The sequence below is a fragment of the Neopsephotus bourkii genome, unplaced genomic scaffold (genome assembly GCF_033783945.1).
Source record: "Neopsephotus bourkii isolate Nb327-2 ecotype Australia unplaced genomic scaffold, CSIRO-AGI_Nbou_v1 NB_196, whole genome shotgun sequence".
Taxonomy (NCBI): Eukaryota; Metazoa; Chordata; class Aves; order Psittaciformes; family Psittacidae; genus Neopsephotus; species Neopsephotus bourkii.
The window spans coordinates 16,115,881-16,131,947 of NW_026900709.1; the positions used below are offsets into that span (position 1 = coordinate 16,115,881).

The 16,067-nt window shown below is 35.3% G+C and overlaps 1 protein-coding gene across 2 annotated transcripts in view; it reads left to right on the forward strand.

Moving 5' to 3' along the window:
- IFIH1 (interferon induced with helicase C domain 1) overlaps positions 1-15,880 on the forward strand; it is a 29,020-nt gene extending 13,140 nt beyond the window's left edge. The window contains exons 5-16 of one of the 2 annotated variants that reach the window (XM_061344006.1): positions 823-1,037; positions 1,911-2,121; positions 5,145-5,362; positions 6,886-7,002; positions 7,475-7,598; positions 7,688-7,921; positions 9,929-10,185; positions 11,549-11,698; positions 12,347-12,508; positions 12,830-13,020; positions 14,804-14,897; positions 15,008-15,880. In XM_061344006.1, coding sequence (XP_061199990.1) covers positions 823-1,037; positions 1,911-2,121; positions 5,145-5,362; positions 6,886-7,002; positions 7,475-7,598; positions 7,688-7,921; positions 9,929-10,185; positions 11,549-11,698; positions 12,347-12,508; positions 12,830-13,020; positions 14,804-14,897; positions 15,008-15,190 — 2,156 coding nt within the window. In that variant the 3' untranslated portion in view covers positions 15,191-15,880. The remainder of the gene's footprint in view (positions 1-822; positions 1,038-1,910; positions 2,122-5,144; positions 5,363-6,885; positions 7,003-7,474; positions 7,599-7,687; positions 7,922-9,928; positions 10,186-11,548; positions 11,699-12,346; positions 12,509-12,829; positions 13,021-14,803; positions 14,898-15,007) is intronic. The other variant, XM_061343996.1, reaches the window with a different exon arrangement.
- The last annotated feature ends 187 nt before the right edge of the window (positions 15,881-16,067 follow it).

The following is a 16,067-nucleotide window of genomic DNA, read 5'->3' on the forward strand; positions in this document are numbered from 1 at the left end:
ACAACTTCTGACTTCCTAAATATTTGTAAACTGACAAGATCTTTTTACAGCCTGAAATAATGCAACAGCATTTTCTACTTTTAACTTTTGAACATTGTTTCACCTATGAGCCATGGAGTTGAACTCTCTGCCACTGCATTTTATATGATAGATGGAAGGTTTGGGCCTTCATGTGACAAATGTATATGGCTTTTTAGTGAACAGCTCAATTGCATTATGTGTGAGTCAGTCTGGAAGCAGCGCAATCTACCATGAATAGGTGTGATACATTCTGCAGTTAGCTCTATCTTGTATGGGCAATTGAATTTTCTTATCTGTTTGATCTTTGTACTTTATAACTCCCTTCATCATTTTTAAGTGGTCCCTATCTTTCTTTCTATGGCTCCATCCTTTCTTTCATCCTCTGGGAAGTATTTAAGAAGGTGGCTCACAATCAAATAAATTTCAGTACTGATGAAAGAGAACGTCACATAAGATTGGCTGGATTATAAATGCTGCAGCTCTGAACACAACCTTTGTTGGTCCCAGTGCTACTGAACTGTATCATTTAAATTCATACATGATAATAGTTGTGTCAACATAGATGGTTGAAGACGTATGGTGGCTTATGCCACCTACCCTGGTTGGTGACTGAATGTAAGCAGTTCTGATTCAGAATTGCACAGGTCCACAGAACATCATTGCCTATGCTAATATGCACTATTTATTCAGAAGATGTTTCTGATGATAGGAAATTAATAATTTTCCCTTTGACACTTGTTGAATAATCTGATAAATGTTCTATGCCTCTTGTTTGATACTTATATTTCTTTGTACCCTTAGATGAAGAGGAGAACAGAGCTTCACCTGAGCCAGATCTGATCCTGAGAGATTACCAGATGGAAGTTGCAGAGCCAGCACTGAATGGGGAGAATATTATAATATGTCTCCCTACAGGCAGTGGTAAAACCAGAGTGGCTGTTTACATTACCAAAGATCATTTGGATAAAAAGAAAAGAGCATCAGAGCCTGGAAAAGTTATAGTCCTTGTTAATAAGGTATGTTTGTCCATTTTTTTTAAAATAGTATTTTTTTTAAACCTCATGCACTATTAATATAGAACTTGTAAAATTAATATAAACAGATAACTTGGCTTCTCCAGATCTGGCTATGTTCAAAGGCATACAGCTCTAGGCTGTCATCTCCATTGCCCCGTCATCATGGTGCAAGCACAATTGATTTTAGTTTACCCCAGTGCAAATGCAAATTTGGATTTTTCCTAATAACCACATTATTGGAAAAAGTACAATTTCATTTTAGAATGAATAGAACTGAAATAATCTTTTAAAAAATAAAAATATTTTTCACATTCGGTGTTTGGATTTGGTAGTGAAGGCCACATAATGAGTCTCACAGTAGTTAGGGAATATTCTGTCAGATTTTCTGCTAATTACTGTAATTTTTACAGTTAAATTTAGTGCATATAATATAAAGTAATATTCTGTTGTAACATTGAAATATGGAAATACATGTATTTTAAAATTTTATAAAGCAAATAAAAGGTATGGATATCCTTTTGTAAGAATAAAATTGATAGCATGTTATCAATCTGGCTTAAGAGCCAGAGCATTCGTGATTTGTTTGTCCTTTCTAAGGCACAGGTAAGCCAAAGCTCTTGGACAAAAAGGTTTTATAGGAGCAGTTGGAGGGGAGGGATTGCTTTGAAAATTTTTCATGCTTGGTTTTGTTTTTCTGTGTTTGCAGTTTTTTTAAAATCCTACCCTGCAATGAATAAAGGGGATGTTTGCTCTTTTAGCAAAGTATATTTTGTGCAAAGCGTGTGTTCACCTAACAGCATGTCTGGCAAACAGGCATTTAGGTTTTAATCCTATATGTGCTCTGATTTAAATTCTTTGGAAACTTTTATTCAGGTACCATTGGTAGAACAGCATTTACGAAAGGAGTTTAGTCCATTCCTGAAGCACTGGTATCATGTTATTGGTTTAAGTGGTGATTCTCAGCTGAAAATCTCATTTCCTGAAGTTGTCAGAAGAAATGATGTCATCATCTGTACAGCACAGATCCTTGAGAATTCACTGCTAAATGCAGACAAAGAAGATGAAGAAGGTGTCCACTTATCAGGCAAGCTTTTAGTTCTAAAATATTTACCGAAGGGCTAAAAGTATGTCTCTATTCTAGAAAATATTAGATTTGCAAAAGAAGTACTTGCCTGGGTGTTACAAAAAGCAGCAGAGAAACCTGAGGGATCAGTCTGTGTCAGTGCCTACAGCTGACTGGAATATTGCTTGATCCAAACTAACTACTACATACAGAGCTGCTTGGGTACCCCAGAATTGCCTCCCCTTCTTCAGATTGCCTTTTTATTATTCTAGGCAGAGCACCAGAGATTTCCTTATACTTACTTCCTTTCCACTGCACCTAAGTTAATAAACCTGCCGAAATCTGAATCATTTGGGAATGCTGTATAGAGGCACCTGAACATTTCTACAGGAACTGCTGACCTGATCACAGTTGAGCTGAGTCCCAATCGGTTTGTGTAATGAAGTGGCTTTTTGAATGGGTTTCACACCTTGATGTTCCCTTCATAAGGAGCTATATTTTCTCCAGAACTGAGATGGCCCTGCAAACAGGGCCATGTTTCCTTGCTGTTACACCTATGCTAGAAAGTTCAGCTGGACTAAAGCCAAGCAAGCCTGAACAGAGGCAGCCTCATTATGATGGCTATGATTTTGTTAACTCACAGCCTATATAAACCATCCTAATTAGTTACAAAGTTTTCATTCCTAATTTCTGTTCATGCTTTTTTCATCTGTTTTCACAGAGGTCTGCATATATATAACATGAAATTCCAGCCTCAGTGAAATGGAGGAGACTCTCTTAGTTGTGTTTTACCAAATGTTTAACCTCTTCACTAAGGGCTGAAGTCACTGTGTGGACTTTTCAAAAGCTGTGTATCGTTTCTTAGTAGAAGCACATCTGTTGTGGTGGGTTAGGTTCTTCCTGAGTAATAATGGGAATATGCATTGCAAAGATAATGGTCAAGATCAAAGGAAGTAATTTTATGTTGGCAAAATAACTGAGTAACTGCCAGAACTGATTCTGAAGTCTTGTAAAAGTAGAAATCTTAGAAATAAATAGAAATTTAGGTTTGTAACCACATCACTGCACTCTAACTGCCTTCCTGAACCACCTGTGCAAAGAAAATCAAATTTCCTCAGCGACATGGCACACTAGTTTGTTTTCCTAGTTACAGTTGTTGGTTTAGCCTTTAAATAAAATTTCCATTGTTCAGTCTCCACCTTTCTTTAGGTTCTTCAGAGGAACCTTTAGGTTCTTCAGCAGAAACATCAACTGGGAATGTTCTAGCTCTATATTAATTTCCAACGTCTGCTGCCAGTTTTTGCAAACTCGTTGGTAGTGATACAATTTGAACACACTAATGTGTAAACAAGACCATGGAAATTATCAGGATTAAAAAAGAAAACAGGAAAAAAAAAAGAAAAAGAAAAAGAAGAAAAAGAAAAAGGAAAAAGAAAAAGAAAGACAAGGAAAAGGAAAAGAAGAAAAGAAAAGAAAAGAAAAGAAAAGAAAAGAAAAGAAAAGAAAAGAAAAGAAAAGAAAAGAAAAGAAAAGAAAAGAAAAGAAAAGAAAAGAAAAGAAAAGAAAAGAAAAGAAAAGAAGAGAAAAGAAGAGAAAAGAAGAGAAAAGAAAAGAAAAGAAAAGAAAAAAAGAAAATGGAAAAAAAAAGAAAAAATAAAAAGAAAAGAAAAGAAAAAATAAAAAGAAAAGAAAAGAAAAGAAAAAATAAAAAGAAAAGGAAAGAAAAGAAAAATAGGAAAGGAAAGGAAAGGAAAGGAAAGGAAAGGAAAGGAAAGGAAAGGAAAGGAAAGGAAAGGAAAGGAAAGGAAAGGAAAGGAAAGGAAAGGAAAGGAAAGGAAAGGAAAGGAAAGGAAAGGAAAGGAAAGGAAAAAGAAAAGAAAAGAAAAGAAAAGAAAAGAAAAGAAAAGAAAAGAAAAGAAAAGAAAAGAAAAGAAAAGAAAAGAAAAGAAAAGAAAAGAAAAGAAAAGAAAAGAAAAGAAAAGAAAAGAAAAGAAAAGAAAAGAAAAGAAAAGAAAAGAAAAGAAAAGAAAAGAAAAGTTTAACCCTGATCATTGCAGTGATCTGCTTTACAGTCATTTCTGCAAACATTTGTTGAACTGTAGGAAACAGCACCAAATTAGAGTTACTAGCCAGCTATGGGAAGAGTGGGAGCTCTATAAACCAGTTTTGCTGTTCAAGAAACAGAGAAATATTCATAAGTCTATCAGATCAGAACCTTAAAATACATGTCACTGGCTGCATATGCAGGTATATTTAAAAAAAAAAAAAGGTTTTCTGTATTTGTAAGAAATTGAAAACAAATGGAAAATAATTTAATTTTCCTTTTCATATAGTACTTTACTTGTTGCATGTAAATATGATCTGACTAAAAGCACATAATACCTGGCTGAATCTTCATCAGTTTCCTCCACTACAAAAGAAAGATGATTGGTAGTATTCCCACCATCTGTTTTGTTCTTTCCAGTGACACATCCATAAAGCAATATAAATCTTTTATATTCATATATATATATGAACAGGAATATGGAGGAAATCTCTGTATTGCTGTAAAATAGAAGAATATTTTGATCAAGACAGTTCTTTCTAGAATGTCTAAAAGGTTCTAACGTATTAGGTATCTTCTCATAAACAAACAGTATGTAGTTTGTCAGATGCAGCTGTGGATATAAAAGATAGGATTGAGTTAAACTGTGATATGTTCTTACCACTGTTTATTAAAAATATCTCCCTGAAAGTCTTTTTACCATGAGATTGTTTTTGCAAAAATAGAAAAGCTTTTTGCTCTTCATTAAATGTGAAACTACTTGACGTATCAGCACTGCAGCAAAACATCCAAAGTCTGTTAAATATATACACCCTCCATCCATGCCTTCCTCCAGCACTACAAATTTCCTAGTAAGTTAGGGCTCAAACAAACCAATGGGTTATATTCAACAGTCTCATTACCTGTAACCTGATTTAGTCATACAAATTCTACATTTGAAAGAAAATTAATAATTTGGGGCTAATTTTTTTGAGGGGTTTTTTGTTGGTTTTTTTTCCAGATTTTTCACTCATCATTATTGATGAGTGTCATCACACTCAAAAGGAAGGTGTCTACAACAACATAATGCGACGTTACTTAAAAGAAAAAAAGAAGAACAGGAAGTTGGCAAAAGAAAACAAACCACTGGTCCCACAGCCTCAGATTCTTGGACTTACAGCCTCACCTGGTGTAGGAGGTGCAACATCCTATTCCAAAGCTGAAGAACATATTCTGAAAGTAAATAGCCCTCACACTTACAAACCATGAAAGAGATTGTCTTGTTCAAGTAAAACTTTTAAAGTCAGTGTTAGTCTCCAAATATATAAGCTCATTTATCTTTTTCGTGTTTACATGGGAGTTCAGCTCACACTATAGAACAGATTGATCCACCACAAACTAATGAAAATCCATGTGCAAATAAAGATTACTTTACAGGGAAGTAGGATTATTGAAAAGGAAAGTAAAAAGGTTGTCTCACTTGAAACAATATTCACAAGATCAGAGGTAAGAAATGCAAAAAAATTTGAGGCTTTAGTTAATAAAATCTTATTTTTCCACTGATGGATTAGGATTTGCTGTGTATGCCTAAATCCTAGAGAGAACACACTGTTTTATATCTGTACATCTGGCATGACTAAACTGGGCTTTGGCTGCAAGAAAAGTGAAAACCAAATTTGAATACTTAAGCAAGCAGAAATCACTTGTGAGATACAGGTAGTATACAAATGTGTTTCTTTACAGCAATTAGTTGCTCACTGAGAGGGGAGTATTGTGTACTTGCATAAATACCTGACTGAAGATAATTGGTTATATTCTATACTTAAAGAAACTATTTTACTTGAAATTCAATGGATTTATGTTAGTAATACAAAAGTAGAGTTTAGCCCAGTACTTCGGTGAAAACTCCTGACTAGCAGATTTCACAAGAACAGAATGTGATATTGAACAGGTAGGCCTGTAAGAAGCTTTTAGGTTCTATGGGTGTAGGTAGAGTTGTGAGGCATTTTGAGACAAATACTTTCTGGCAATGGAAAAAGCAGAGAATTCCTTTTCATCATCTCTGAAATCTCAATGATAGGTTATTGGGATTTATATTGAAAGAAATTTAATCCAAATACACAAACTCAAATAGATAACTACTGCTGAAGACATTAAAAGGTTGCCTTCCAGACTTCCTTTTCTGTTTTCTCTGCTCATAAGCAATTTTAAGGTTTCCCATTATTTCTTTAGACTTAGTGACAGAAATGCATGTATTTACTTCTCGGAAGAGATCAAAAGCAAGAGAAGTACAGTTTAGTTGTGCAGTTAGCAAAAACATTTCCTCCATCTTTTCCGAGAAGGATAATTCAAAATTATTTTCTACTCTCCTGACCAGCTCTTCCTTTTACAATGACTCACTTTTTTTTTTTCTATTTCATTATTGATTTTATTTGGTTTGTACTCCAAAATCTACTCTTCCAAAGTATTGGTGGCATGTTTTCTTTTTCAAAATACCTGGCTTGTACCCTGATCTACAAGTTTTTTTCCTGTATGCAAGGATTACTTCTGGCCTAAAAAGTGACTTGTTCAGGTGATCTCAAATGCTTTTCAAAGACTTGGCCTTTCTTATGATGGTAGGGTCTAATTCCATTTTTTGTAGGAAGAAAATAAAGTTATATAAACCCCAATATTTAAATGAGAAGCTCTGCTGCATTAATTCATTAGATGTTTTAGTAGTTTTCGTTTAATGTAAAAAGAAATAACATTGTGTTTTCTCTCAGATCTGTGCCAATCTTGATGCATGTAGAATCATGACTGTTAAGGAGCATGCCTCCCAGCTGAAGAATCAGGTGAAGGAACCTTTTAAGAAGACTGTGATTGCAGATGACAAAAAAAGGGTATGGGTTTTTTTTCAAACAAATCACTGTTCTATTGCCCTTTAAGAGTGTGTCGTACAGTATTATAAACTTTTGGCTAATGCTTTTTTTCTATAAATTTATGGTGCTAATAGTGCTAATTTTAATATGCATGTATTTGTCTGCTGCTTTCCTCTGTATGGCAAAGTAAAGTAAAGTCAAATGGAACTAATTTTTTACTTGTGTGAGTTATATTTTTAAGGTATCTGGTCAAAAGACTTTCTGAACCATAGCTGAAATGCTTGCACTGGAGTAATACTACGTTCACAAAAAAAAAAAAAAAAGTTGTTTCACAGTATCATCTTTGTAATATTCTGAGCTATTTATTTCCATAACTCTAAGCGCACACAGCAACCTTAGGTTTAACATTTTAAAAAATTGCTCTATGTGGTACTAACGAGTGGTTTTGTTGCCAGAAAATGCTTACTTACTCCAGTAATCAATGTATTTCTAGGATCCATTTAGAGAGAGAATAACTGAGATCATGACAGAGATTCAAAACTATTGTCAGCTTCATCCAAAATCTGAGTTTGGAACTCAGCCATATGAACAGTGGGTGATTAGAGAAGAGAAAAAAGGTAACTGCATAGCAAAAATATCTGAGCTTTGGATTTCTTTGGGCCATCCTATACACAGGCACGTTTTTGTATTTTTTGTTCACTTTTAGCTGCAAAAGAAGAAAAACGCAAGGAACGTGTCTGTGCAGAACACCTGAAGAAATATAATGATGCTCTCCAGATTAATGATACCATCCGAATGGTAGATGCATACAATCACCTGAATAACTTCTATAAGGATGAGAAAAGTAAGAAGACAGTAAGGAGTGATGATGATGATGATGATGCACCAGCAGTATCAAAACAGGATGAAACAGATTTATTTCTAATAGGTTTATTTCACGGTAAGTTAGACATACATTGTGATATTTAATATTTGAAATCCATAGATTATGCTTAACATGATTTTCATGGATCCATTAATTATTACACCCTAGAGGTTGCCATGTTGTTTATTATGACAGCATCTGACGTTCCAGTTCATACAGTATAGAATACGTTAAACAGTATAGTGTGATCATATCCCAACATGTAGTATTCTTCAGCTTTGGCCCAAGGGCACTTTATTTTTGCTGAAGGAGTCTTTGCTGATCATAAGTAAAAACTTTTCTCTGCTTTTCTCCAGTAAAGTGTCCCTGAGGACACTCTGATAGATACATCGAACATGTATTCCAGTAGACACTCTAGAAAGGCAAAATGTTGAGTAAATGGAATATAAAAGTAATGAAATGACACCTTTTATCCAATCCTTTCTGCCAAGCTTTGTTTGTCTATATACTAAGAGACAAGAGAGATGGTCCTGTATAAGTTTCAGGTAAACAGCAATTAGTGAGAGAATTAGAGGATTAAATTGCAAAGATCAAAATTAGTTGCTCTTTGTTCATACCATTCAGACCAATGAACTAGGATTCATTTATTCCTTCACACAGTAATCTTTTTTCGCCTCTGTTTTTCCCCTTACTGCATTTTCAAGGAGGAAGAAGTAGACAAGTTTGCTCCCCTTCCCTACAGCTCCTGGGCAGTACAAAGGAAAATAGATTGTACTATAGCATGTACCCCAGCTTCATGCATCCTATAAACTACAAATTCAGAATCCCATTGTTAAACAATTCAGGAAATGTTAAAAAAATCTTTCAGAAAAATAGATTAGATTAAATAATGTCATCATGGTTTTTAATGACTCTTCATACCTGTCTTAAGCTAGAAAATTAATTGTATCCCAGCTGAAACCAGGACATTAGATTGCTTTCACTTCAGTAGGTAAATGAAATTCAAGGAACCTGATACTGAAAATTAATATTTTAATTTTTTTTTATTTATCACTGAAGGTGCCAGGAGTAGCTTTTTAGAATATCTAAAACTTCTCTTTCCAGCTTTACAGTGGAATTAATCTTTGGGTGATAAACTCACTGCAGCCCTTGGTATGTTTAACTAAGGGGGCATCATGGGAATTTGTTACATCTACCTACTTTTTGTATGCATTTGTATGTTTGATTACATTCTAAAATATGGTAAGAATATAGCTAGAAAGCCACTGCCTAAGTGGCATAGTAGTTTGTGATACATTGACTACCATTGCATTGGTACTACTACACCTTCCACTAGACCAAGTTGCTCAAAGCTCCATCCAACCTAGCATTGAGCACTTCCGATGATGAGGCATCCAACAGTTTCTTTGGGCAACCTGTTCCAGTAACTCACCACCCTCACAGTAAAGAATGTCTTCATAACATCTAACCTAAATCTACCCTCCTTCAGTTTGAAGTCATCATTCATTTAACATTTCACTGAGCATACTGAAATGCCTTTAAAAAGTACACTACCAGTACCTATGTGCCCATCCTGGTGTCTGTTACATCGCATGCTTCTAGTGAGGATTCCCACTTCAGTGAATGTCCCAAGGAGAATTTATGTCTAAATTTATAAAAACATTATAAGCTCCGAGGGCTGTGCATATTAATCTGTTTTCCCTTGAAAAACTTCCTGTTATTTTAAAACTGCTTTGCAGAAATTATAAGGTGTGATTTAGCTCTTTAATACAGTACACATAACTCTGTGCCACTTCTGATTGTGTAGACAGTGTTTTTTTCTTTTGCTTATTTTTACCATGAAATATAGGTCAAGTGTATGTTAAAGTTAATAGTGATTTTTTTTGATTGATTAGTATATTTTTAATAAATGTAAACATACTTGGAAAAATAATTGGTGTGCCACTGCTCTTCAAACCGGATGTGAATTAGCCATGCTGGGAGTTGTATAGAAAGCTGCTCTTTCCCTTGTTTTTTTTTTTTTTCTAGAGCTGTTATTTTACATGGTTACTTTTCCTTAATTTATGTCTGCTATTTTTAAAGCAAAAAAGAAACAGCTGAAAGAGTTGGCTAGAATGCCAGAATATGAAAATGAGAAGCTAACACAGTTGCGAAACACTTTAATGGAGGAGTTCACGAAGACTGAGGCACCTAGAGGCATTATTTTCACAAAGACCCGGCTAAGTGCCTTTGCTCTATCCCAGTGGATTAAGGATAACCCAAAATTTGAAGAAGTGGGAATTAAGGCCCATTATCTTATTGGTGCTGGACATAACAGTGAAATGAAACCCATGACTCAGGTACAGAACTATGCACTACAGCATTAAAATCTTGTACATGATTTGAGAAAAGAGCTTAGTTTAGTACTAGAAAGCAGACTGAGGTTTGGAACCCTGGAGAGTTCTGGTTTCATACCTGCCAGCAATTTACTTTCATAATCTTCAGGATAGATCAATAACAATGTCAGAACAATTTTCTTTCTACAACAAACAAGTTTTTTGGTTTTGGATTCTATGGCAATAGGAGTAACAGCTAGCCATTTCCTAGAGGAGTATGTACTCAAAAAGGACAGGAGTAATTCAAATTATATTTAGTCCCTACATTGGAAAAAATTACAGTGTTGATTGTGCCTCTTTCTGATACCATCCCTTAATCAACTTACATTGGTTTATATGCATGCTTTACACTGACACATAACCATTGAAAGAGTATTTGCTAAAATTTTCCATTAAAATATCCCAATTGATCACTCAACAGTCCATCTAGTACCATTGTGTCAACTTCATATACAATATCTCTGTGATGATTTATACCTCCAGATTAAACATTTCCAAAACAAAATATGTCAGTATCCTAAAACCTCTTTACTGTTCTGCTTTTTACTGCACATAAAGTTGCAACCTCAGCATTTAAGCAAAAACGGTGTGGTTTACTGCTGGTCCATTTCCTTCAGCTGTTCTCAGTTTAAAAAAGAGTTAAGAGTTGTTCTCTTAAAGTTTCTTGTTTTTTATTAAAATTTTATATTTAATTTTTGCCATAGCCTGTACATTTTGAAATTGAATATAGCAGAGAGGAAGTTCCTGTCCTATGCTCAAGCTTCTTTGAAATACCCAACTAATTCAGAAGTCTGTATTTTGGATGGTTTATTTTTCAAGTGTATAATTTTCTGTGCTTTTTATGCTGCCCAGATCACCCAAATTACAGTCCCCATTTATTACGGGGAATTTTAAGTACTTTGGAACTTGACTTGAAAATGCTGAAGTCTTCAGTACTCCAAACTGAAATTACCGAAGTGTTAGAAATCCAGAACCTCTGAATAAGTACTTAAAGAATTAAAAAATGATAGAGCAACTACATTATCAAAACTCCTAGTGCCTATGAAATAGGATACAAATCTCCAAGTTCGGTTACCTTAGAAAGATTGGCTTCTGCTCCCTTATCCCTCAAAAAAGGCATTGAACACCTATTATATTCATAGGAACTCTGTGTTTGTGATCTTGAAAGATGCTTATATGCAATTATTGAAACCACTTGATGTTTGGCACTCCACTCTGAAATGATTGAACTATATTCCTTAAACCTCTTAATTAGAATAAACTGATGACAGAAACTAAAACTGAAAGTTAATGTACTGAGTTTTAGTTTGTTTTTTTTTATGTACAGAATGAACAACGGGAAGTTATTGATAAATTCCGAGGTGGAAATTTGAATTTACTTATTGCTACTACTGTAGCTGAGGAAGGCCTAGACATCAAAGAGTGTAACATTGTTATTCGCTACGGCCTTGTCACCAATGAAATTGCTATGGTTCAGGTATGAGTTTACAGATAACTTCTTTTTTTGAAGTGCTTTTCTGCTTGGAATATGCAAGTGGTAAATCATATACCTGGGGTTTGGAGGTAACTTGAAAACACTTACATGCTAAAAGAGAAAATGTTCTTGCAACAAGGTTTATTTCCATTTGCTATCCTCAGTTTGTATGGAGTATAATATTTGCCTCCATGTGTAAAGGTATAACATCCATTTAAAGCTCTCAATAGCAAAGCTATAAAAATATGAACAGGAGACTGGTTGATGTAAAAGAAATTTGTACCACCAACAGCAAAAGGAAATAATTGCGTATCAGAATACCATTTTTTCCATGTTCTCACTAAATTTGTGAACACAAATATTTATATATTTAATATTTAAATGTATGTTTACTTTTTGGTGACAAAATATAGTTTCTGCTTTGCAAAATGCTATGCTAATTACAAACCTCCTGAGTATTATTTTCACAGATACCTTTGATAATGCAGAAACAATATGTGTTATTCACTGATTCTTTATCTGTCTGAGTGAAGTGGAAGTCCTCTGTGGGGACACTGCATAAGGAACAGTACCTCTTGCCTTACAAAACTAGGAAGACATGTTGTGTGGTGGTGTTGTGCTGTTTATGTTGCATTCCTTGCAAAATTGCAGGCTCGTGGTCGAGCTCGAGCTGATGAGAGCACCTATGCACTTGTGGCTTCGAGTGGCTCAGGAGCTGTTGAACGTGAAGATGTTAATATTTTCCGTGAGGAAATGATGTATAAAGCCATTCAGAATGTCCAGAAGATGCCACAGGAAGAGTATTTGAATAAGGTATTTACTGCAAGTCTGCACTTTCCCTTTAAAGAAGAGAAAGAAATACTTTCTATTTGAAATCTATTTAGGGGAGGAAAACTTAAAATAATATTAGTTACTACATATTGCCTTGAATTCTTTGCCAATACTTGCTTTATAATTTATGTTTTCTGGGCCTTTAGAAAAGTATGCTTTTCCATTGGTAAAGGTAGAAACACATAAGTCAGGAAAACAGACTAGAAGTCATATTGTTAATGAACTGGGTAAAATGACTCAAAAAGAAAACTATTACTATTGTTCCACCAGAATATTACAGTGCTCTCACTGATCTGTTTCTAGATTCAGAATTTCCAGTGTCAAAGTATAGTGGAAAAAGAAATGAAGGCAAAGAGACATCAGCACAAGACATACAAGAAAAATCCTTCACTAATAACATTCCTATGCAAAAATTGCCAGAAGCTGGTATGTTCTGGGGAAGACATACGAGTTATTGAAAACATGCATCATGTCAGTGTGAAAAGAGATTTCCAGTAAGTGTTTATGAGCTACTTCATCTCTTTCCAACGAAACAGATTTTCTTTTCAGCAGGGTTGCACAGGGCCTGTAACCCTCTAGGCCCGGTGAGGGAAAAAAAAGATTATTCCCATATTGTCAAGTCTTATGCTCTGTAGAGTTTAAAGTTAATGAGTTTGAAGGAAATGTTCATTCTTACCCGATTCCAAGGTTGTCTGATTTTGGTTGGGATAGAGTTAAGTTTTTCTTAGTAGGTGATGCAGTGTGGTGTTTTGGATTTAGTATGAGAATAATGCTGATAATGCACTGCTGTTTTAGTTGTTACCAAGCAGTGCTTACTGTGAAGTCAAGGACTTCCCAGTTTCACATACTCTGCCAGCAAGGAGGGGCACAAGAAGCCAGGAGTGAGCACAGCCTTACCTGAACCAGCCAAAGGGGTATTACATGCCTTAGAACACCATGCTCAGCATATAAACGGGGGGAGTTGGCCAAAAGGGGCAGATCATTGCTTGGGGATGGGCTGGGTATTGGTCAGCAGATAGTGAGAAATTGTATTGTGCACCACTTGCATTTCTTGGGGTTTATTCCTGCTCTTTTTTCTTTTATTATTATAATAATAGTAATTGACTTTATTTCAATTATTAAACTGTTCTTATCTCTACCCGTGGGGTTTGCCTTTTTCCAACTCCCCTCCCCAGCCCACCCGGCACTGGTGGGACAGTGAGCAAGGGCTGCATGGTACTTAGTTGCCACCCGGGATTAAACCACAACAGGTGATCAGAGTTTGAAACTTTGGAAAAGGATACAGGGTCTGTGGTAATATTAAGTAGGTCACTTATTATATAATATAGTATGTATTCCACAGTGTAACTAACCAAAGATGAGCACCAGTTAACCACACACTTATACCAGTAACAGGCCCATGATAAGAGTTTGACTAGTGACTCAAGCGTATCGGCCACAAGCTGTGCATTGACAGTTGTATTTTTAGAGGATGTGCATACTGATGACATACCTCTTTTAGTTCTTCCAGTGTTCTTGCTTCATAGCTCCACTGCAAGAAATGCAATCTAGTTTGGTAGACATTTGTGCTAAACTGTTTAACTTTTCCATGCCATGATGGCAGGAGGTGACTTTTCTCTTACCACTTATAATGGACATTTAGAGTCCAAGAAAATGTTTTAATTCAACTTCAATTGCATTTGCATACTGTGGGAAATTTGTAATGTGTAGTGTACGTTACAGATCACTCATGCTTTGTTAACTAACAGACATCATCCTACCAAGTTACTGCCCTCTAAAGTTTTAGTTTCTTTAGGATGTAACTGGTCTTTTATAAAAATTTGTAAAGATTTTGTGTCTTTGTGAAGAGTTATGAGAAATTAGTACCCATATGTTGAAAAAAATAAAGTTGAGCTGCAGCCCTAAACATTAAACTTTTACCAGGTTTTACCAGGTTTGCCCATCAATTCAAACTATAGGGTAATGGCTACTAGTAACTAATTGATGTAAGAATGTGCTAGATCTATCCCTGATTATAACAGCCTGCTGCTCCTATTTGAAGGTGTGTAAGGATGAGTGCAGCTCCTGAAATGCTACGAAAGGAAGCATGGAATACCCTTGTATTTCACTATTACGTAGGAGCATGAAAGGACCTTGCATTTTCTCCATCTCCTGAATGTTCACAGCAGTCAGAGTTTATGACCTTTTACATTTCATATCTGACGTCAGCAATTGTAGTCACTGTTTGTTTAAATCCGTATGTAGCAGCGAATCTGATGCACGTTGTCTGTTTTTCAGAAGTCTTTACCATACAAGAGAAAATAAGACACTGCAAGATAAGAATGCTGATTACCAGACAAATGGAGAAGTTATATGTAAAGATTGTGGACAAGTGAGGAAAAATTTACTTTCATACTTTTACGGTGGTGGTGGTGTCTGTACTTATTTTTGCCTAGTGATCTTGTATATTTTATCTGAAATGTAATTTTCATATACTTGTAGGCTTGGGGAAATATGATGGTTTACCGAGGTTTTGACCTGCCTTGTCTGAAGATTATAAATTTTGTGATTGTGTTTGAAGATAAGAAGACAAGAAAAGAAATTTTTAAGAAATGGAGAGAGCTGCCTATCAATTTCCCTGGTTTTGATTATGCAGCTCATTGTCCTTCAAGTGATGAAGATTAAGGACTTAAAATGAAAATTAAAAGCCCTTCTTCAACTTTTCTCTTCCTGATGATTAGAAGCTCCTTTGTCCCATAAGAAGTGCTGCATCACATACTGTAAAAGCCCCTGGGCCTGAGGAAACTGTCTTGAAGAGGAAAAAACAAAAACAAGGAATGAGAAGGACGAAGTCACAGGGCTGCTGTTTGCACTCAGATTTGCTCTGGTACTCCATGGAACAAATTCCCATTTCTACTCACTATAGTCCATCAAGGGGTGACAACACTGTCAGAAGTGTGTTAGGTGACCTGTTGTCAAGCATAGACCATAGGACAGATATCTTGAGATGTGCCATGGTGGTCATTTTCTGGTTTTCTTCCTGATATAACCCTTTTGAAGATGAAGTGTTTCAAAAGAGAAGCTGTGCTAAAAGATTAGCTGGGTGTTATTTCTGCATCAGTGTTGCTTCATCAGCATTTTCATGACTGAGTTCTTCCCCTCTTATCTTTAGCTGTAAGCTCATACGTTTTGATAGACTAAGTTTCTGTTAAAAGATATTTCAAAAAATCAAGCCCTTAACCTGACTAGAAATTGATTGTTTTACTGTCCAAGAAGCACAATGCCAAGTGACTTTGGATGTTACTTTACTTGGATTGTTAAACTGACTATATAATGAGGTATGTACTTTTTTCAATAAATTACTATAATGATTAACCTTTGCCAACTGTGATACTATTTATTCTCTTTCACTGTAAGTATTTTGACAATAATACTGCTACAGTTTCACCCTAGAAATTTAAAGGATAGTGGTATTCCAACTGTAAAAATAGCATGTGTCTCCATATTTATTTCATTGACAGATTTCCCTTTTTGCCTATTTGCAAGTAAGATATTGGAGAGT